The sequence below is a fragment of the Antechinus flavipes genome, chromosome 5, assembly GCF_016432865.1.
Source record: "Antechinus flavipes isolate AdamAnt ecotype Samford, QLD, Australia chromosome 5, AdamAnt_v2, whole genome shotgun sequence".
Classification (NCBI taxonomy): domain Eukaryota; kingdom Metazoa; phylum Chordata; class Mammalia; order Dasyuromorphia; family Dasyuridae; genus Antechinus; species Antechinus flavipes.
The window spans coordinates 8,147,768-8,170,997 of record NC_067402.1 but is presented as its reverse complement, the minus strand read 5'-3'; the positions used below and the strand labels follow the sequence as shown (position 1 = coordinate 8,170,997).

Here is a 23,230-nt window from a genome sequence, read left to right as displayed (position 1 = left end):
ACTCCTACTATTACCAATGTGATTGTAGCTAGCTGGCAATTGAAGAGACTTACTAAGCTCTAATATCCTTCCATAATTAATATAAAGTGAGAACAGGGAACCTGAGGTAGGCTTCCTGTGGGTATCATCACAATGAAAAACCTGTCTATAGTATATGGGTTTTTTTTTTTTTTTCTCCCTGGAATCTAATGAGCCTGGAGCCCTTTTCTAGGAGGTTGTAAATGCTCAGACCTCTATGAGATAACCCATGGAAAGAGTTTTACAAACTTGAAAGCCCTTGGTAAACCTCCATCACTGCTCTTGTTTTTGTTGGCTCCTGTGCATTCTGGCTCATCCCCTCTCTGTTGAGCCTTGGTGGTGGGCTGCCAGTCCCCCACAGGGCTCAGCTGTTAGCTGGTTTGTTTATTAACGTGATCCTTGGGGTTTGCTTCTTCTTTGCTCAGTGAGGTAGAAAGGTGGCTCCCTGAGGGCAGGGATCATGTTCTTTTATCTTTGTATTGCCAGTACTTAGCACACACAAATCCTGGCTCTAGTGAATTAGAAGCTTTTATTAATATGATTGTAGCTACTGTGGACTTTGTCCTGGTTCTTGGCTTTGAAGCAGCCACGTTCTCCTCCTGTTTGTTCCTCCATTCCCTACGCAGAGGACGCTTCCTTTCTTTCTAGCTCTTTGCCAGAACGAACAATAATCCTTGGAATATTTTGGCATCAGTTGGACTTCTCTGTCTTTGACCTCCCTGTGCTGTGTTCCCAGCAGTGAGCTCTCTGAGTCAAAGAGTTGGACAGTTGAGCTGCTCAGATGATTCGGGGCCACTCCTCTGGTTCTATGTTCCCGAGTGACCTGCTTGCTGCAGTTTAGCTGGGGAGTCCCGAGCCTATGTGTGGCCTGTAGATCTGGTCACCTTGTCTGTCTGGGTCTTGAAGAATTCATCCAGTGACAAACCTGGGCTCCCCGTGGCCTCTAGCATCTAGCTCCTTTCTTTGATTGCTCTTAATCCATAAAATGGACTCATTTCCCCTTTGTGACTTTTCCCTTTCTGTGGCACAGGCCCCATTAAAAATAGCCAGCATCTCCATGAAGCTTTAAGGTTTTGTAAAGCACTTTGTGCTTTTTTGTTTGAGTTAAGAAGCAAGTAGAAGAGGGAGATGAGGGAGCTGAGGGGTCTAAAGAGGGGGCCAAGGGGTCCAAAGAGAGGGACGATGGGTCTGAAGAGGGGGAAGAAGGGGCCGGAGAGGGGGCCTGAGAAGGGGATGAGGTGTCTAAAGAGGGGTATGAGGAGTTTGAAGAGGGGGATAAGGGGTTCAAAGAGAGGGACAGAGGGTCTGAAGAGAGGGGTGAGAAGTGCAAAGAGGGGGAAGAGGTGCTGAAGGGGGAAATCAGGGAACACAAGGATTGGAGACACCATTTTGTAGACAGTCAACTTCTGAGGAAAGAAACATCAGTGAGTTTGGACATACATGACCAGTACTTTCTCTCCGAGATCTTCCTATGACTCTAATGAGTCTTTGGTCTTCTTTCCTTTAGGGTGAGCTGGATAAAAGATATTGTGGTGGCCGTGACCAGCGAGAACATGGACATGATGGCAGCCATTGTCCAGCGCTACCGCCATCAGCGAGTCACTCTGGTGGAAGCCGGCGCCACCCGCCATCGGTCCATTTTCAATGGACTCAAGGCCTTGGCAGGAGACCACCCCCACTCCCAGCTGCCCACCCCCACGGTTGTGATCATCCACGACGCCGTGAGGCCCTTTGTGGAGGAAGACGTGCTTGCGAGCGTGGTGGCCGCTGCGAGGGACCACGGGGTACGTGTCCACGCCTCGGGATGGGGCGACAACTTTAGGCGGGCTGGCGTTTCCCAGAAGGGTTAGAAGAAATGTCTGAAGCAAAAAGCCCAGGGAAAGGCTGGGGGGCTCAAACATCCAAGGGGGCGGGGCAGCAGGGGAGGACGCTAAGGAAGGGCTGTTGGCCCTGGAGAAGTAGTGGCCAGGCTACCTCTAGGAGAAGAATCTTGAGTTTTTGCACTGGGTCATGGTTTACACTAAATTTTCTCTGTCCCTGCCCAGTCAGGAGAACAGCCTCCCTTCCTCTGTGGACTTTGCATTCATTCAGCAAACATGTATTTCCTATTTAACCATTCAGAGCAGCTCGGGCTGGCCGGAGAAGGCTGGGAGTTGTTTGTGGCCCCCAACAGGCCACGCCACGTTGGTTTCCTCTTGTGGCGTCCCAGGCAGGGAACCATCGGGCAACCCTGGGTTTTCAGCAGGGAAGATTCCAGAAAAGGGAGAGAGGGTGGGCCATGTCTAGAGCAGAAAGTCCAGGCAAGAAAGGCCTGATTCTCTCATCTTGGAGGTTTTTTGTTTTTTGATTACACCAATGTGTAATTCTGAGGAGATGGCGAATAAGAGATTATTGTTTGTTCTGCTCTATGTTACCTTGCCTGAGTTCGAAGAGAATAGAAACAGACAGTGATGTGGTGCAATGGTGAGATCTCTGAGCAAGGAGTCTGGAAGAACTCACTTCAGATCTGGCCTTTGTGACCCTGGACAAGTCAATTAAAAACCTCTGTGTGCCTCAGTTTTCTCAAGTGTAAAATGGCATCCTTTTGTGATCTCATAGCTCCCCAGCTTTGCACGAGAGAAACCTCTCAAGAGTGGCCCTCAGAGGTTGATAGTTTTAGAAGAGGGGGACTTTTTTTTTTTTTTTGCATTATGTTCTTGCTTTAGTGGCCTGCTAGAGCCTAAAGCCTTTTTCTCAGAGTTGTGTTTTTAAATTCACCATTAAATTCAATTAAATTCAACAACATAGGATTGCCAAGGAAACTATGAGTAAAAAAAGGCCTCTTTCCTCTGTGCACCCCAATCCAGGCCATGGATCCCCTGGGATTTTTCCAAATCTCTAGAATAAGAGCATCTATCTTGGAATCTCACTATTATTCCACCCGACCCAATCCTCTCACTGTTACAGATGAGGAAACTGGTCCAAGAAGGCGTGTGGTTTGTAAATGGCAGAGCCCGGATTTGAACCTAGTTGCTCTGATGACAAACCCAAAGTTTCCTTGTGTCAGGCTGCCTGCCATTCCCAGGGCACCCTCTGGACCAAGTCAGGGGTCACAGATGCTGCTTTGTTGCTAAGAGGCTGACCAGGGACGTGAGTGATGCTACCGTTGGGAGACTTGAATCCTGGTTTTGATGCTTAGTGTCTGTGTAATTAGGGAAAGTCCTGAGCCTCTCTTGGCTCTGGCCCTCTCCCTAGGTTTAGGATGAGGGCCTTTGAAGGTCCCTTCCCACCCCCAATATATGCTCCCGACATAGAGAACTTCAGCAGGTTAGGGAGGGATGAAAACCCATTGTTGTTGCTTGCCCAGTCCTTCTGAAGTTCCCACCAGAGCTGGCTAAGTCCCTTGTCTCGGACAGCTCCCTTTGCTTGTGTTAATTAAAATGGCAGCATAGGATTGTCACACGGTATGTCTGTCTCCAGTAAAACTCATAAATTATGCATGAAGGAGCTCTCTGAAATTGTTCCTGCTTCCATTAAGAAGGTCCCTTCAGGGTTCGGTAGACACATCAAGCTTCTGAACTCTGGGCTCATCTTGAAATGTTTCCTTTGATCTTTTGGATTGTGACCCCAGGTCCCCAGTGACCATCTCCTGCCAGTAGGTTTAGAACGTTCTCCCTCTAACAGCTCTGAACAATAAGGACAGGAAAAGATGAAAATAATTAGTGGAAAGTTTTCTTGGTGATTGAACTCTTTTCTTCTGGCCAATTTCCCATGAGTGCCACTGAATACTAAGTGCCATAGAGGGAGGGGAATGGTGTGAGGCGCAGACCCAGCCGGTGATGGTACGGTGCTCACCGTTTCTCGTGTCCTTTTTCAGTTGGTTCCTAGTCCAAGGCTCCTGATGCTTGTGTCACTTCACTCTTGGTGTCTTTCTGCTCTCTGCTCTTAGTCTAAGCTCTACCCAAAGGTTGCTTTTCAGGTCATGCATTCATTACAAACTTTGTCAATTAGTCATCGAGCATTTTTAAAATATAATGTTCCTTCCACGTACAATCAGAGGACTTGAGTTCGGATCAAAGTTGGGAGGGACCGTGGAGGGAACATTCATCTCCTCTCTAATAAGTGGCCATCCAGCTGTTGGTGCTTTTTGTACAATCACTACTTGTGTTACTTGTAAAGGCATCAGACTTTAGTGCTCTCCTCTCTAAAGATAGTCATTCTCCTTTCTGGGTCTCAATTTCCTCATTTGCAAAGTGAGGGGATTGGGCTAGATGGTCTCTCCCAGTCCTCATGTCTTACACTCTACCTTTCCTAGGTTAGCCTGAGTAAGCTGATTAGCTTATTTTGGACTTAGTTTCCTCATTTTCCTATGGAGGGGTTGAGTTGTCCATTGAAAGAAGATTCAAGATTTATTTTCTGTATTGCCTGAGAGGGTCTAACAAGGAACAGTGGGCAAAAACCCTGAATACTTTATAGCGAGAAAACAACCCAATGATCAGCACCATCCTAAGGGACAGCGCTTGCTGGGGAGGTTCTTCAGATAGTACTTGTAAAGCACTTAACACTGGCACATAGTAGGTGCTGTATAATGTTTGGTGACATCATTATTATTCCTTTTCCTGGAGGGGCCTTTGATTGAAGGCTGGATGACCACTAGTTTGTTGTATTGAAGGGGAGATCATTGTTCAGGTGGCTTTGAGATCCCTGCCCACTTGGAAGAGCTGTGATGGTAGCAGTTCCACCCAAAGGTCCCTTCCAGTGTTAGCTCTCTCTGGCCAAATAGTGAGAAGGTGATATATTATGATTGGAAGTGAAAGCTCTGCAGTATCCTCAGGCAAACCCATTACTTGGAATCAGGGGAGGAGAAATTCAATTTCCTTGGATCTTCAGAACTTGGGATAAGGCAGTAGACTTGACTGGAGGCAGGAAATCAAGATTCTAGCTGTGGCTCCCCCAGGATTTTCAGTTTGGCCACGGGGCAGGACACAGGGCTGGCCAGTTGGGAGATCTCAGGGCCTGAGCTTCAGGGCTGATGCTGTTCTCAGAACTCCAGGCTCTCATTACTGTGGGGAAGCCCTGGCCAACCTCTGGAACCAACAGGCAGCCAAAGGCTAGTGACCACCTACAGGATAAGAGAGAGATCGTGCCCATTGTTCGTGATAGGAAAGATCAAAACTGTCTTTGGGAAAGGGAAAACCTGGCTTTGAGTCTTGCCTCTGACTCACCTGGCTGTAAGACTTGGGGCAATTCCTTAACTTCCCGGACAGTTCTGCAGTACTGCAAGTAACCAGGCTGCATTGGCAGGGGGCATTTCCATAGCCAAGACTTCCTTCTGGTAAGGTAATTCTATGACTGGCCCCTATCCATTCTTTTCCCCTTCTCTGTAATGTGGGAGAGAATCCTCCTCAGGCGCTTTTCATTTATTGGGGCAGGTGTCATTTTCCCCTGATAAAATATAAGCTCTTCGAGGGCAGGGCCTAATGCATTTTGTCATATATGTCTGCTGTCTATTCCAGAGCCAGCCAAGTATAGCATCTTTTAAAAAAAATAAGAATTTTATTTTTCCAAATACAGGTAAAGATAGTTTTCCGCATTCACCTTTGCAAAACCTGATTTTTCCTTCTTCCCCCTCCCTTTTCAAGACAACAAACAATGTAGGTTAAGCATGTGCAATTCTTCCAAACTTATTTCCATATTCATCATTCTGTGCAAGAAAAATCAGATTAAAAGGTAAAAACATGAGAAAAGAACAAGCAAACAAACAGCAACAACAAAAAGGAGAAAATATTATAGCATCCTTAATGAATGCTTGTTCCATATGATGACGTTGTTAGCTTAATATGTGGTGATTGTCTCTTAGGGCAAGCAACTGACTTATTTCTAATACACTCCAAAGCTTAAGTCACCCTGAAGCAAGTTAAAAGGAAGTGGAATTACAGTACATTTTCTTTTCTGTTCTCTAAGAGGAAAATATAGTTAATGAAAGGTAACATATCCACTTCCAGAGAGAGAACCTATTAACTCTGAATGTAGACTGAAGCAGACTTTTAAAATTTTCTTAATTTTTCTTCTTGGCTTTTTTTTTTGTTGTTGTTGTGGTTTTTTTTTTTCCGTAACATGGCTAACATGGAAATGGGTTTTGCATGAATTCTCATGTATAATTAACATTATTTTGCTTGTCTTCTCAAGGGAGAAAGGAAGAGCAGGAGGGAGAGAGAGAATTTGGAATTCAAAATTCTAAAAAAAAAAGGATATTTAATTTTTTTACATGTAACTTAAAAATATTTAACTTTTTATATATATATTATCTCTGTATCTATCTATTAATTTATCTACAACTTAAACCTTTCAACATTTTCTGATCTCTACTCAACATTGATTGCTCACTTTGGGCAATAAAACCCTTGTTATTCTGTGACGGTGTTTTGAATGAATGAAATTTCCATCACTTTATGTTATTCAAAGAAAAGAATGAAAGTCTCCCACTGAAAATGTGTGATATTTTAATCTAGTAATTATCAGTGATTCTTTAGCTTTGAAGATGCGAATTTATAAATTTTTATTAAGTAGTCTTTCAATAAAGACAATCTAGCATATTGCAATGGTGATTATGAGGTGGGAGGCCTTATTCTGTTGGCTATCATAATTTACAGGTTCGTGGGTGTTCGGGAGAGAGACCCACATGTTGCTACCTGCAAGGAACACCACGGCCTTGAGATTGTTAAAATTTTGGACATGGATGGTTGAAGGTAGAGGTCCTTTATCTTATGGTCTGTGTTGATTTCTTGTGCTTACATTTGCAAATATTTTAGCGAATCAGGAATAGAAGACAATAGTCATTGGGTTGTTGAGCTCCTGAGCCTGAAATCCAAGCTCCTTTTTGTAATTTCCCAAGGAGACATTAATAATAACTTGCCAATAAAGCAGTGTTTGATAAAAAACTTCCAAGTGTTGATATAGATGGAAGATGAGACACAATTTGGGACATGGCTTATTTAGGAAATTTTATTAGCTTGACTATGCACGTTTGTTGCAAGGCATCTTGGCAGAATAGTTATTTACATCTTATCCATTTTGTGCAGTGGAGAATCTAGGAGAATGGAGATCGTAGGATGGAAGATTTTGAGCTGGAAGTGACCTTGGAAGCCGTCTAGTCCAATAATTCCCTTGGCAGTCTTCACGGATGTCTATTAAGTCATGTATAAATGAGCTACCCTTCAATGGGGGCTCCCAAACCCAGAGAGTTCCTGTGAGAGAAAGGCCTCTCAGTCATAAAGCCATGGATTTATTTTTTCTTTCTTTGGACATTCAATGAAATAGACTGTTTTCTCTTCTCTCTGCCAGAGGATCTTTGTGTTGTTACTCTTATTCCTTAAAGAATAGTATTTATTTCATGGCCCCAGCAAGTTTAGATGGCTGTAATGCAGCTGTTTTGCCTTCTCTGTGCATATGCATTTGTATAGGGGGCATGAAATCAGACTTTTCATCTGTGTTTTCCTCTCCTGTGGCGGTCATTTGTGCCACAACCTAAGGTCAGTGTGTGGCAGGACTGCGTCAAGGGCTCACTTAGTGCATTGGGATAGGCTTTACAATGCTCAGGGAGCAGCTAGATGGGGCAGTGGTTAGAGCTCTGGACTTGGAATCAGAAGACTCCTCCTCCTCCTCCTCCTCCTCCTCTTCGTCCTCCTCTTCTTCCTCCTCTTCCTCCTCCTCCTTCTTTTTTCTTCCTTTTTCTTCCTTCTTCTTTCTGCCCCTTGAGTTCAAATCTGGCCTCAGACACTAACTAGCTGTGTGATCCTGCAAAAGTCATGTCATCCTGTCTGCCTCAGTTTCCTCATCTGTGAAATGAGCTTTGTCATGAAGAGTCATATACAATAGAAGGAGGAAGAAGAGGAGGAGGGAGTGGGGGAGAAGGGGGAAGACAAAAGAGGAAGAGGAGAAGGAAGGGGGGGAGAGAAAGAGGAGGAGGAGCAGCAACAACAAATTTGTGCTGCTGTTTTTGTTACTGGAGTCAAGGTTTAAGAAGACAATTTGCTCTTAGAACTCACAAGTAACTGAGAGTATATTTATTTGAATTTCTCATGGGTATGACTGATATTTCATGGTGTGGACATAGGCTTACTTTTATTGGTTTAAGCCCTTACCCATAATCTGACTGTAACTACTTAGGAAAAGAAATGATTATTTCCATTTCTACAATTAAGAACAGTGCAATTTATGAATTTGCTAATTGTTGTTTCTTCTTAAATATTGCCCCGTATTTGACTGCTAGTTAGAATAGAGCTGCGTCTTGGATGGGGCCCTCTTGGACTCCTCAGAATACACGCTTAATTGATGAAAAACTCAAACCTTATTTGGAGGCAGCTTGTCCAGTAACGTCCAGAGTCCTGAGGAGCCTGTTCATTATTTGTGTGAACGCTCCCCACTGGTCGTGGGAAGCATCACATACAGGTCAGAGGAAGATGGAGGGAAAACTGGATGGTACCATGGAGAGAGCCCTGGTTCTCAATCCGGAGGCTTCAGTCCAGCTTCTGATGGTCAGCCCCTGACCGAGTTCTTTCCTCTTGCTGGATTCAGCCATTCTGTCTGACAAAGGAGAGGCTCAGACTAGGGGACATGGGAGTCGAGATGACAACTCTGGAAGTGGAGGACCTCACATTTTTTCTATAACAAATATGTTTGAGAGTGAATCCTTGTGCCTGGTCCCCAGTAACTTCTCTGTAAAATGGGGGCAGGTTAGAGCATCTCACCAGTGTATCTGGTCCAGCTCTGCCCCTTCCTTCGAACACAGATTGTGGGTGTGTATGTGAACAACTTTAGGGCTTCCAAAAATGGAAGATTTGATGCTCATGTTAATGGGGCTCAGTTACCACGGGAGCACTGCAGGAGAGGGAGAAGAGCCAAGGGGATGCCTGAAAAAACTTGCCTTTTCATAGAAATGAGAAGAAGGCGTGGAGACAGACGATATTTCATGTCACTGTTGATTCTCATCTCGGAGACTCAAAAACTGTGTCTTAAATTCACCTAATCACGTCATGTGTCAGTGAAATCTTGCAAATGGCCGCTAGCTCACTCTTGCTTTTGTAAATAGCTCTGTCCATGTTTTGTCAAAGCTCTTTCCCAGCATCCCTTTTTCTTTCCCATCAACCAGCGCCCTGACTTCTTCAGGGGGTGGATTTCTTAGTGGTCACTGATTACAAATGCTAAACCTGGAATGGAAAAATCTTTCCTCCTTTTTTTCTTGGATGGTCTCCTGGGGGGCTGATGCATGGATTTCCCTCACCCCATGGTTCTCTGAGAAAGCCTGCTAGAAGGGCACTGGATTCAGGGTGAAATCAGGGGTGCGGACCTTTTCTTTCTCGGGTACAAAGTGTGATTCAGTGCTCTCTCCTTGTATTCCATAGGCAGCAGGAGCTATCCGGCCTCTGGTATCCACGGTCATTACTCCTTCTGCAGACGGTTGTTTAGAGCAGTCATTAGACCGGGCCAAGCATCGAGCCAGTGAAATGCCGCAGGCTTTCCTGTTTGACGTCATCTACAGAGCGTATTGTCAGGTGAGAATCAAAGGCCATCAAGGCTTAGCTTTTTGTCTTATTGAAGAAAATTTTATTACAAGCAAGAGGTAGATCTTTTGAATAAAAATTGGAAAATCATGTCAAAAATACTTGATTTTACTCTAGATCTTTAAATACAGTTCTTCTCTCTCCAGAGTTATGAGTGATCTCTAAGTTGCCAAATTCAGTGGCCTTTTCTCAGCCCTCATTCCCCTTGACCTCCCTGAAGCCATTGACACTATTGATCACTCTCTCCTTTTTTTTTTTTTTTTTTTTTTTGGAAAGAGAACTTGCTTGACCTTTACTCCTCCTACAATTCACACATCAAATAAAAACAGAAATGAAAAGGTCATTCATAGCAAGTAGCAATAGTACTGGCATTATATAAACAGTTGGAAAGCTTACTCTCCCAATGCTTAGCCTGTTCTTTTTCCTTTCTTTTTTTAAATTAAAGCTTTTCATTTTTCAAAACATACGTGTGGACAATGATTCAACATTAGCCCTTGCAAAACCTTGTATTCAAATTCCCCCTTCCCCCATGTCCTCCCCTAGTTGGCAAGTAGTCCTATATGTATATAATTTTTTTAAAATAACTTTTTATTGACAGAACCCATGCCAGGGTAATTTTTTACAACATTATCCCTTGTACTCACTTCTGTTCCAATTTTTCCCCTCCCTCCCTCCACCCCCTCCCCCAGATGGCAAGCAGTCCTTTACGTGTTAAATAGGTTACAGTATATCCTAGATACAATATATATGTGCAGAACCAAACAGTTCTCTTGTTGCACAGGTCCAATATATATTAAACATGGTAGAAATATATGTTAAATCCAATATATGCACACGTATCTATACAATTATCCTGCTGCACAAGAAAAATCAAGTAAATCAGTTAAAAAAAAAGAGAAGCAAAATAAAATGCAAGCGAACAACAGAGAGAGTGAGAATGCTATGCTGTGTTCCACACTTAGTCCCCCCAGCTCTCTCTCTGGGTAGAGATGGCTCTCTTCATCACTGAACAAGTGGAACTAGTTTGAATCACCTCATTGTTGAAGAGAGCCATGTCTATCAGAATTGATCATCGTATAGTCTTCTTGTTGCCCTGTACAGTGATCTCCTCGTTCTGCTCATTTCACTCAGCATCAGTTCATGTAAGTCTCTCTAGGCTTCTCTGTATTCATCCTGCTGGTCATTTCTTACAGAACAATAATATTCCATAACATTCATATATCATAATTTATTCAGTCATTCTCCAACTGATGGGCATCCACTCAATTTCCATTTCCTTGCTCCTACAAAAAGGGCTGCTAAAACAGTTTTGCTCATGTGGGTCCTTTTCTCCTTTGTGTTATTTCTTTGAGGTACAAGCCCAGTAGAGACACTGCTGGATCAAAGGGGATGTGCAGTTTGATAGCCCTTTGGGCATAGTTCCAAATTGCTCTCCAGAATGGTTGGATCCGTTCACAGCTTTATCAACTGTGGACATATTTTATAACATTTACCCAAATCTATCCATGAGCATTTTTAAAACACTTCTGTGCCAAAGACTGTGTTGGACACTGGGGCTAAAGAACAGATATACAACTGTGATCTACTCTCAAGGAGTTTGCAGTCCAGCGGGGCAAACAGTATTTATATTTGTAGTGTATGTGCTACCGACACAGGGTCATTTTTTTGGGGGGAGGCGCCCGCAGCAAGGGGTGGGAGTGGATCAAAGAAGGCTTCGTGTAGAAGAAGGAAGCAAAGGAGACAGAGGCAGGAAGCATGAGGGAGTATCTTCCAGCCTGTGAAAAGGCCCAGATGTATGAGACTGAAGAACAGGGAGAAGACTGTTTTGGCTAGACCAGAATGCATGGGAAGGAGTATGATGTGTTATAAGGCTGTGCATTTCTTTATTTTTGTTCCCACTTAATAGTATTTTATTGCTTCCAATTATATGTAAAGATAGTTTTATAAGATTTCAATTTCTGTTTTTTCTCCCTTCTTCCCCAAGATGGCAAGACATCTGATATAGATTATACATGTACAGTCATATTAAGCATATTCCACATTAGTCACATTGTAAAAGAATCAGAACAAAAGGGAAAAACCACAAGAAAGAAAAACCAAAAAAAGTAAAAATAGTACAAAGCTGTGTATTTTAGATACTTAATATACAGCTATTATATTCTTCTTTTCAGCTTCTAGGCACCTATTTTCTCTTTCTCCCACTACCTCATTGGAAACCAAAACAAACAAATGAAACGCTTTTAGTAAATATACATTGTCAAATAGAACCGATTCATCCATTTGATGTGTCCTAAAATGAGCCACTTATTCCGTGGCCTCTTCTTGGCTGGAAATGAGCAATAATAGCCTTCCTCACTGGTCCTCCGGAATCCTATTTGGTCCCTGAGTTCTCTCAAGGTCCTTCAGTATAGTTGTTAAGAAACATTCATTTTGAATATGAGGAGAGGTAGGTTGGGGATAAATTAGAAGGGCTTTAAACATGGAACAGAAGCTTTTTTGTAATTGATTCTTGAGTAACGGAGCCATTTGAGTGTCTGCCCTGGGGGAGCGTCGTGATCACGTGTGTGCTGCAGGAAGGTCACTTGGTGGCTCTGGGTGCAGTGGGAGAGATGGGTTTCCCTGGAATAGAATCTCTTTGCGGGAAGATGCTGTTTCATATTTCTCTTTGCCTCCCTAGCTTCTAACTCAGGGTTGGCTTGTGGGAGGTGCTTAATGCTTCTTGTCTGCCCGAATGGTCGCCTTTATGTTTTCTCAGTGGGCAGCCCTTTGTCCAGGGGGAGGTTGTGAGCGCCTCCTTAGCTTGAAGAGTAAGTCAAGAAAAGACTTTCCCCTGGAATCTGTCCAAGATGGTGATACCATCATGGCCCCAAACTCAGAGGTTCTGGAAGGCTGGCTGGGAGTCCCGGGCCTGCCTCTGACTTGGGCATTGTGGATGGTCTCCTGGGAGCATCTGAGAGCCCACCCGAAGGCAAGATGGAGGATGAGGAGCTTTCAGGTCATCAGCCTAAAGTGAATCTTGTGGCTGAGCTGAGAGAGCAAGACAGAAGAGGAGGCCAGCGTTCAGAGACACGACTGAGAATTCTGGTGAGCACGAAGCAGCCGAGGATCAGGGTTTCTCAGAGGATTGTGAGTGAGGCGTGATGGGACCTGGGCCGCCAGAGCTTCAGAATGCATGTGCCGGACGGGGCCTTCTTTACTCCCCCGAGTCATTCTGTGTGGGCTCAACAAAAAGGGATGGCAGTGGCCATTGGATACCACTTATCTTTCTGACTTTGGGCCGCCCTGTGGAAAGCTGGAAGGATCTGCCCTGAGAGGAACTCTAGTAGGTCTACTCAGACAGAAAGGGTTGAAGTTCTTTTTTTTTCCCTTTCCTTTTTTCTTTCAAACATACACAAATTAAGCAAAAAACAAAAGGATCTCTCCACTTCTTAGAGATTCCTATCACTTAAGCCTCTGGGTAAAGGAACATAATAACCACAGAATTAAAGGATTATAGCACAGGAACTGGCATTCACATCCCAGAGCCTGCCCACGCCCCATGCGCAGGGGGCAAAGCCCAATGATTGTTTGAACAAACGGAGCCTGTATCCCGGTCTTGCTGCCAACGCATTTGGACTTTTTCTGACATAAGACAGGAAACCTATTGAAAAGATGGGAACAGGAGGGGGTTGGACCAGATGCCCTCCAAGGCCTTTTCGAGCTCTGAATCCATGATCCTGCGAACTTCTCACAAATAATGATGTTTTTGTCTACAAGACCCACAGAGCAGAATGACTTTCAGAATCATCCTCAGAAACAATCTGAGGAGTTGTGGGCTCCATCACTGCCCTTCTCCTCCCTCCCAGTGATCTGTTCTTCTCTGAATTTAGGGCCTAACTAGTTCCTTCTCCCCTTCCCAGCAGCAGGGGAGAGTCCTTCCTCTGGTAGGGAGGTGGAAGGATGGAGAGTCTGGAAGGGATGATGAGGTCCCGATGGAATGGCTGCAGCTGAATGTGAGCCTGAACAAGACAGCTCTGGAGGAATCATGTCAGCCCTCTAACTGAATTTCCTTACTGTTTTCTCTTGGAGCTAATATTCACTTGGGCTACTGATGAATGTAGAAGGCATGTCAGATCATTTGCCTTATTTGGCAAGGATTAAGTTCTGGGAATAGAAATAATAATCATAATAATAATCATAAATAAAACAACTAGCCGGGCCCTGCTCTCAAGAAACTGTTACTCTATCTGGGAGAGATAGAACATGTTAGTTTGAGGAGCAAGAAGGCACTAAGAACAAAGACAGAGATAGAAGGCAAGTAATAGGCTGTGGCAAGAAACAATCCATTAAGGAGAACTGAGGCAAGAAGCAGACATGGAAGGAGAGTGTTCAATGGACTAAGTGGCTGAAGGACAAAGGAATGATGAGGAAATAAAAGCAATCCTCTAAAGTGGAGAGCATCGGCTCCATTTTGCAGACGGGAAAACTGTCTCTTAGAGGCTAAGTGATTTTCTCATGCTCACTCAACTGCCATATGTGGTGGAATTAGAATCCAGGTCTCCCAACCAATGGCAAGAGGGACATTCTTCCTACAAAGCCGGAGTGGCTGGAGTGGAAGGAGGGTCTCTAGCAGTGAAGAACTGCCACTGTAGCACCCTGGGTAATCCCATGTTTCCTATAAAGCCAGTCATCCTGTGGATTTAATGCTAGAAGCCAGATACAATAAGATCACCTTTTGCACATGCTTTTAGTAACATAATTGCAATGTGTCTAATGAGGATGTTTCAGGAAATGCTCCGACACTTGCTACATCTCCCTCTTCCCTTCTCCATTCTTTCCTTCTGCCATCAGTCCGTCCCCCATTCCCTTCCACTGCCTTATATCTATCTGTACACATCTGGTATCTTGCTATGTGTGTATATTATGTTGATTTCCCCTAAGAGATTGTGAGCACCTTGAGAACTGGGGCTGTCTCATTTTTTTATTCTCGGCACCTAGCACAGCGCTCGCTTCTAGCAGGAGGGGTTTGGTAATTGCTTATTGACCAACTGATTCAGTCTTTGCTCGGCAGCGTCTCAGAAGGGAAGTGGTGAATGCTCGTTGGCTGGCGGATGGGAGCCAGGACTCGGCTCCCCGATGTCTTCGAGGCTGACGGTTGGTCTCCTACCTGGTGTTCTTGCCTTCAGGGTCCTCCAGGCCTGGGAACGTTGTGATTAAGGAGCATAAAACCATTTAAAGTCATGATGTGTCTCATGTGAGAATCAGTTCATGTTGGCGGGGCTGGTCAGCTCCTGGAGGGCAGGACCTATGTTACCTTTGCCTTTTTATTCTTGGTCGGTTGGTTGTTCTTTCTGGATGAGGACTGAGATAGAGCCTTCTCCGCAGTAGGTTTTTTATAAGTCCTTGTTGGATTGAGTGGAATGGAAGACACTGACTAGCAGAAAGTGCTACTTTCTTTCAGAAGTCGGTGAAATCGCCGTTTTCCAAAGTAGCATTTGCTGATATTTTCTGGTATGTTGGAGCCCCCCTCCAGGTCTCACTATACGACATTGGCTAATTGCTTTCAAGGGTTGTCCTAGTTCCCACTTGTTCTTCAGGATCTCTGTGTCTCAACAGGATCGGAACATCCGGCTTTGAGGTGCTAGACGAGTCGCAAAACTGAACCCAAATGACCTGAATGTCGTGTGGAAGACGTCCAATAGCAAGTGTCTGCAAGACTAACCCAAGAAAAACAAAAAAGGAGGCAGATAGAGGACGCGGAATAGGTGCAGGGACAGGAAGGTTGCGGGGGTATAATGGTGCTCGTTACTTCCTTCCTGTGGTTTGTCCTGAATTCAAAGCTTTGTGTATGATAGAAAAATGGGGGCCTGGGAAACAAATCTTTCAGTTACAGGAGATTACTGGAAAGCTCTTGTGTTTGTGTTTTTCTGGTAAGAAAAGCAAAGGTGGGGAATGGAATGCATGGGAAATTATGCACAATAGAAATACTTACTCTGTAATAAGCAGGAGGCAAAAGGGCCTCTTAAAGATGTCAAGGGAAGTATGTTTTGTTACATCTCCTAAAATCCTATGCTCTTTGTGATGTTATTTGGAGAGGAAAGCCGACTTAGGAAAATGAATAGCTTCGGAGCTGAGAGATGTAGAAATTCCTTCCCTTGAGCTCTTAGACTATGTATTTCAAATTAGTGATTAGTACCTGAGGGTTGGGGAGGAGGTACAAAGTAGGAGAGGAACTCCTGAAGAGTAATTAGCAGTGGAGGAGTTCTAGCTCCTCAAGCTGGTTTTGGGCGATAGTGGGCAGATGTGGGCTTCCGGAGCATGATACATGGGATCATAGCTGATAAGACCTGGAAAGGGCCCTATGGTTTGCTAGTCAGCTCTGCTTTTGCTTTATTTTATATATCAGGAATCAGAAGTCTGGAAAATCTCAACCAACGTAAAAGTGACGGAAATTTAACCTGTGAGTGCTTAGAATAATGGCTAGAGGCTGGGCTCCAATGGCTTATGACTTCTTCCCACCTGCTCATCCAGTTCAAGTCCCATGTAGTCCTTCCTTAATCCAACTCTTTCATTAATGATCTTGCAGCTTGCTGGAGGCCTTGTTCTATATGCTACGGATGCCAGCCCAGCACCAGAGATGCCCATCTGTGGTCCTTTCCTCATGGTCCATGATTTGCCCCCAACCTTCTTGATTCTATTCATCTTTGATGTCTTTTATGCCATTACTCCCATCCAAGTTTTACTGATTGAATGGTCGAATGCTTTCCAGAAGGCAATTTTTTCAGAAATGATGATATTCCATGCTTTATAGATATAGAAGATATTACTATTAAGACTTGGGATTTACATACAAGGAGCATCTTGGGATTTTTGAACAGGACAGTTTCCCATGAAACAGATTTGAATAAAAGAACTCAATAAAATCCTATTCCATTTCACAAATGTCTGCTAGTCCCTGCTTTGTTGAGGGCACTTTGTCAGGTACTGGGCCTAATCAGAAATTCAAAATTGCTGTAAACTAGCTTGAATGAGCTTTTAGTAAGTGCTAACTATATGCCAAACACTGAGTGCATTAATCTGGCCCTTATGGAGCTTACTATATGTAGTATGGCAGCAGCCCCCAACTGGCCATCTTGTCTTTGGTCTTCTAGTCTGTCTGAAACATTGCTGGGAGGAATCTTTCTAAAGCACATCCTCAATCCTGTTAACTCCAAAGCCAAAAAGCCTTCAGTGGTTTTGAATTGCCTACCAAATAAAGTCCAAACTCATCGGCCTGTTTTTAAGAATAATAACAGTGATGATTTTTAAAGTTTATAAAGTGAGTTTTCTTCGATTCCCAAGGACTATGTAAGAATCCATCCTTTCTTTATGGATTTTTATTCCCTTTTAAATCTTTCTCTCCGACTCTTTCAAGTCAATGGCTCTTTAGAGACTTGGAAATCTCTTTTAAAGATGGAAGTGATTGATGCCTCTTTCCTTAAGAGTTCTCTCCCTTCTCTTGTTTATACAAGTAGGACCCGGGGAGGGAAGGCGTATGTGTCTCGGACATGCTGATCCATTTGCAGTGGGTGGTTTTGCCCCAGATGTCTGTGTCAGTGATATAGCCTTCATCTCGAGTGGATCACAGTTCATCTCATCCACTGCCAGAAATGGCTGAGAGAGAAAGCTGAGCTTTTAACTTGTGGTTCAGGCTATTGATCTGTTGCCTAGAAAAGTCATCCATAACTCAACAGAAGGGACTGTTAACTCTCTAGCGATTTGAATGTTGGCATCTCCCGGCACGGCTATTGTTAAGATTAGTCATGTCTGAAATAGTTCTGTGGGATCCACCTCTGGCAGGCCTCCATTAATGCTCTTTAGGGAATAGGAACAGATTTTTTTCTTGTTATAATGATGATTTATGAGGTTCTGGGGTCCTGCCTGCCTCTGCATCCCTAAAGTCTTGGGGGCAATGCTGTGGCTTCCAGGGCTTCCTGTTATTCCAAGTGGTGCATGGGAGACGATTGCATTTCTGCATTCACTTGATGAGGAAAGTCTGAATTCATTGAGTCTGGGAGGCGAGGGGATTCTTTTCTCCCAGACCTTGATTTCCCTTTCAATATTTCTACACACTCAAGTCCTGGAGGTGCCATTAAAAGGAATAGTAGATGTTTGGGTAGCAAACCCAAACCTTGAGAATGAGCTTGAGAGTGAGACTGCAGCATGAAAGAATAGAGGGACACCAGAGTTTGGGAAAGACTCCAGTAGCACCACGGTGTAGCTCCTCATCCCAGGGGGCTCTGGGGGCTGCATGCTGGCTACTCAATCTGTGTTCTTTTTTTTTTTTTTTTTTGGTTGTTGTTCCAAAAGTCAGTTTACAAAAATGATGGCTTGACCTCAGCATTTCTTACTGGCTTTTAAAGACTCTTTAAATAAAATTTGGTTGGACTAGATGACATCTAAGAGATAACTAAGTAGTGCATTAAGGAGGTGTCTGGGTGGTGCAATGGATAAAATGCTGGGCCTGAGGTTAGGGAGACCTGAATTTAAATTCTGACCTCAGACATTAATGATTTGTATGACCCAAGCAAGTCATTTACTCTGTTTGCCTCGGATCACTCAGTTCTGAAATGGGGGTCAGACCACTTATCTTGCAGGATTGTTGTGAGATTTAAATAAGATAGTATTTTTTGGGGATGGGGAGTGCTTTAACGGTGCTTGGCACCTAGTAGGGGCTATTTAAATAATTATTCCTTCCCATTTAAGAGCCTTTTAAGTTCCAACTTGACGAGCCTCATGTGTGATGAAGTCGGGTCTATTTGATCATGCTCCAGAAGCTCCAGACCCACCTTATGTTCCCTACTTTAGTCATCTCTGTAGTTAAAGTGCAGTGACCTTGAAAGGCTGCATAGAGTAGCATATTCAAAACCTGCTATTTTGATTTGAAAATGATCCTGAAAGGCTTGTAAGAAGATTGGCCAAATCTCAGAGCAAGTGGAGAAACAAATATATATCTCTGCCATATATTTACAGTCAAATACAGATTTATACCGGGACACACAAATAATTCAACAATAAGAAAATGATTAATGGCAATTTTAAATTAAAATTTAATGTTAAATGTATGATAACCTACAAATTGAATTAAATATTGAATTGAAAATATCAAAAAAGAAACAGTTTGCACAGTGGCTGGAGGGCCAGCTGTGGACTCACTAGAAATCTGGCTTCAGAGCCATCTTGAATGTTTTTGTGGCCCTGGATATGTCACATAATCTCTAGTAGTTCTCTAAGATTATAAAACACAGAACATGTGCAGACTTGCATTGGTATAGGGACTTGCCTTCTATGGGAGCTTCAAATTACTCATGTCCAGTCCCCAGTTCATTGAATTTACTTGGACTATATTCTGTATATATTTTCATGTGAACACGCCCCCTCTTCAATAGCTTCTGAGCCCCTTGAGCTCAGGGGCTATTTCCCTTCTGGTTTTGACTCTCCAGGGCTTAGTGTGATGTGTGACACATGGAAGAAAGTGTTTAATGCCTGTGCCATTGGTCCCAAGGCAGGATGAGGCAGCCGACTGTGGAACAGTCTCCCTTGGCCTCCTGTGCCTGTGCCAGTAATCCAAGGCAGGATGAGGCAGCAGACTGTGAAATAAAGGATCCATGACCTCCAGAGTGGTTGTTGGGCCACCAGTGGTGTATCATCAGCATCAATCAGCCTCCTGTGTAAAGGCAGCTTGTTTTTTTCTGGATAGCAAGCGAGTAGGTGGTTGCATTTGTTGACTAAATATATTACTGAGGCTTGGGTTAGAGCGGTCACCACCTTACACAAACCCAATAAAATCTTATCACAGACACAAAAAATCATCCAGCTTTGTATTTCCAGGGTCAAGCACGGGGACATAATAAGATGTTTAAATAAATGCTTGTTGATTATTGGTGAAGAAATTATGAAATTTAGGGTTTGTGTTGTTGTTGTTGTTGTTATTGTTCTTTTTTTTTTTTTTGATCAAATTGTCTTGTCTATGTTGGGGGTATGTGGTAGAGTAGAAGGAGCTGTGGTCATCAGAGACTCTAGGTCAAATCTTAGTTTGCTCTACTAGATTAACAGAAAGGCTTTGCCAATGGGAAAGATCTTTTCCATGGTGACCATGCAGTTCTTTTAGTGCATCTGCCATTTGGCAGCCATGTCCCTGCATGACTAGTTTAGCATGTGGTCCAGCTTGCTCCTGAACAGAAATCTCTTCTATAATATTGCAGACAGCCTCCATTTGAATGCTCTCAGTGATGGGGAACTCATTCTCTTCTGGATCTTGGATAATTCTTGGTGTTAAGTTTCTTCTCACACCAATTCGGAATCTATTTCTCTATAGCTTCCCCCCATCCTCCAAGAGTTGCCTCCATTTCTGTCTTCTGGGCCAAGTAAAAATGGTCTAATACTTCTTCCATGTGCTGGTTTGTAATGGTTTATTGTGAGGATGCAAAGGATCTCCAGTGCAGCTCCCCCGGCATCTGCATTTGACCTATATACTAAGGAACATTTTTTCCCCTAATATCCCGTATAAAGACATCAATTTCTCACTAATCAATGTTTCTGATGACACAAATCTTGGTGTGATAGCGATCACCTTGGATGACAGTCATGAGTTCAGAAACATTTGAGACAGTTGAACATTGGACACGATGAACGAGAAGAGGCTTGTGTTCTGACCTGTAGATCAAACAAATTAATGCCAAAATGATGAGATGTTCATATCAGAAAAAGGAAATTTGGAAACTGTCATGGAATCGCCTCCCTTCCCACGAATAGAACTGTAATTACCACCAGACAAGGATGAGATTGATTCTACTTTTCAGGGAAATTCTTCCTATTGAAAAATAACATCTTTATATGATATTTATCTCTTGAAAAAAACAAGATCTGCTATTTGAATAATTTAATTTTAGTGGTGCACACAACTTGATTTATTTGGTTTGGTTTTTCCAGGTGAGAAGCCTAATTTAGCCTGTTGATATAGAGGGAGCTACATGGTACAGTGGATGGAATGCTTGACTTAGGAAGACCTGAATTCAGGTCCTGTCTCAAATATTTCTTAGCTGTATTTTTGTGGACAAGGGCTTAAAATGTCTCAGGCTCAATTTCCTCATCTATAAAAATGGGTATAATAATATCACCAACTTCCCTGAGTGGTTGTAAGGATCGAGTGAGCTAGCATATGTGAAGTTGGATTAACGGTCAGCTATTATGATCATCATCATTATTATCAGTTAATCAAAAAACATTTATTAAGCCGAGCTACAAAGACTAGAATAAAACTGCCCCAAATGAGTAATTAGAAGGGATTTGGTCTTCTTCAGTCCCTGAATTTAGTTTCTGTTGACCTAATTTTTATTCTTCTAGGCAGCTTTGTAGCAGAGGGAGAAGAGCATCTGATCTGCTATGAGAAAGAGCTGAGTTCAGAATTCAGCCTCAGGTTCTATGCTGTGTGATCCTCAAAAATCACTTACCCTCTGTTTACCTCAGTTTCCTCATCTGTAAAATGGGAATGATAATAGCATCTACCTTTCAGTTTTTGTGAAGCTAAAATAAATTAATAATTTTTAAGCTCTTTGAAAATTTTAATGAGCTTATTATGTAAACGGTAGCTATGGAACTAGCTATTTATCTCTTGGATTCTGTCCAAATGCTGACTGTGCCCTGGGGTCATGGAAATATTTTGATGTTAAATGTAGGGTAATGTAGTGGATAGAGTACTGGCTTTGGATTTGGAGGCAAGAAGATCTTCCCTCAGATTTTACTTCAGACATTTACTAGCTTCCTGATGCTGAGAGGGCCATAAAATCTCTTTGAACCTCAGTTTTCTTATCTTTATAATGGAGAAAATATAATTCACATGGGTACTTGAAGTACTTCCTCCCAGAGTTTTTGTGAGCTGCACTTGAAATGCTTTAAAAAGTCTAGCAGGACTTATAGTTCATTGTTGTTATTATTAATTACTGCTGCTACTACCTCTGTTGCTGCTGCTGCTGCTACTACTATTAGTATTAACCCTATTGCCACTACTACTAGTATTATTCCTATTGCCACTACTACTATTATTACTACTACTGCTGCTGCTGCTGCTTCTGCTACTACTACTACTACTACTACTACTACCACTGCTGCTGCTATTGCTGCTACCATTACTACTATTATTACTATTACTACTGCTGCTGCTGCTGCTGCTTCTACTACTACCACTGCTACTGCTATTGCTGCTACTATTACTACTACTACTACTAGTACTGCTACTACTACTGCTGCTGCGACTACTCCTGCTCCTACAATTACTACTACTGCTAGTACTGCTACTAATACTATTACTACTACTACTACTGCTGCTGCTCCTGCTATTACTACCAATACTACTGCTACTACTACTGCTCCTACAATTACTACTACTGCTAGTACTGCTACTAATACTATTACTACTATTACTGCTGCTGCTGCTCCTGCTATTACTTCCAATACTACTATTGCTGCTGCTACTACTCCTACTCCTACAATTACTACTACTGCTAGTACTGCTACCAATACTATTACTACTACTACTACTGCTGCTGCTCCTGCTATTACTACCAATACTACTACTACTACTACTGCTACTACTACTGCTGCTGCTACATTGCTACTATTACTACTGCCACTACTAAGGCTCTTCCTTTTTCTCTCTTCCCCCACAATTACTTCTACCATTACTACTAGGAAACAAGGTGACCAAATCAGTCTTTTCCTGATACTTAAAGCTCCTCCCTTTTTGTGTTCATTGAGGGAAATCAGTAAAGAACCCATTAAACTTGTGAGTTGAATGCCCCTGGAATTCCTTTCTTGGAAACACACCTTCTTGCTACCATAACAGCCCTCGGGGAAATCAGAGAGCTGCAGGTCCACCCTTTCTAAGAATAGCTGCTTCTCTTTTCTCTTAGACAAGGCTCTTTTTCATGCCTCTTTCCTCCAAGGTGGTCTCATGTTTCATTGCCACTTTTCAAATTAAGCTCGGAGCTTAAGTCCAGAGTATTCCTGGGCTCGCTCAGCCGCTGGTGAAGGGAAGTTACATTATTTCAGGTTGCCTGTGATTCCCTCCAGCAGTATCTTAAGAAGAATTAAGAGCATTAGGAAGCCATGGTCGGCAAGCCCACTGACTCCACACGACCTGATCCTGATGGATTGTGGAATGCATCTGCGGCCTTTGTTTCCAAGCACTTCGTGTCTGAGCGTGTCCCTGTGTTGTACGTACCAAGGAGCAGAACATCATGCGGGGAGAGTGCAAATAGGTATCTTTCGTGACCCCCCTTTTTCCCTCTAAAGTTTGCATGTTCATATCTGAACTGAATTTCTTAAAGTAGGTGGAAACTGCTCCTCTCCAATGTGAAAAAGACCTTTCCACCATTAGGACTCAGTTTCGAGAAAGACACGGTCACCGATAAGGGTGCAAATCAGGATGTAACCTGCTAAAACAATTTTATGATCAGAAGTTTGCAGTAGAAAGGTTGCTAAAAGAAGTCCTTCTCTTGCTTAGTGGCTTGCTGAATAAAGGCCTAGAATTCAAGGTCTTCTCTCTGCCAAAGGGCTCCAGGCTGCTTGATACCCTGAGTCTTCCTCTATAATATTCTCCATTTCTGCCAGATTACATTAATTTTTGAATTTAGTCTCTGCTCTTAGAATGC

At 43.1% G+C, this 23,230-nt stretch overlaps 1 protein-coding gene across 2 annotated transcripts in view; it reads left to right on the top strand.

Moving 5' to 3' along the window:
• Window positions 1-23,230, top strand: part of CRPPA (CDP-L-ribitol pyrophosphorylase A) — a 229,155-nt gene that overhangs the window by 5,585 nt on the left and 200,340 nt on the right. For both annotated transcript variants that reach the window (XM_052000593.1, XM_052000592.1), the window contains exons 2-3: window positions 1,526-1,802; window positions 9,402-9,551. In XM_052000593.1, coding sequence (XP_051856553.1) covers window positions 1,526-1,802; window positions 9,402-9,551 — 427 coding nt within the window. The remainder of the gene's footprint in view (window positions 1-1,525; window positions 1,803-9,401; window positions 9,552-23,230) is intronic.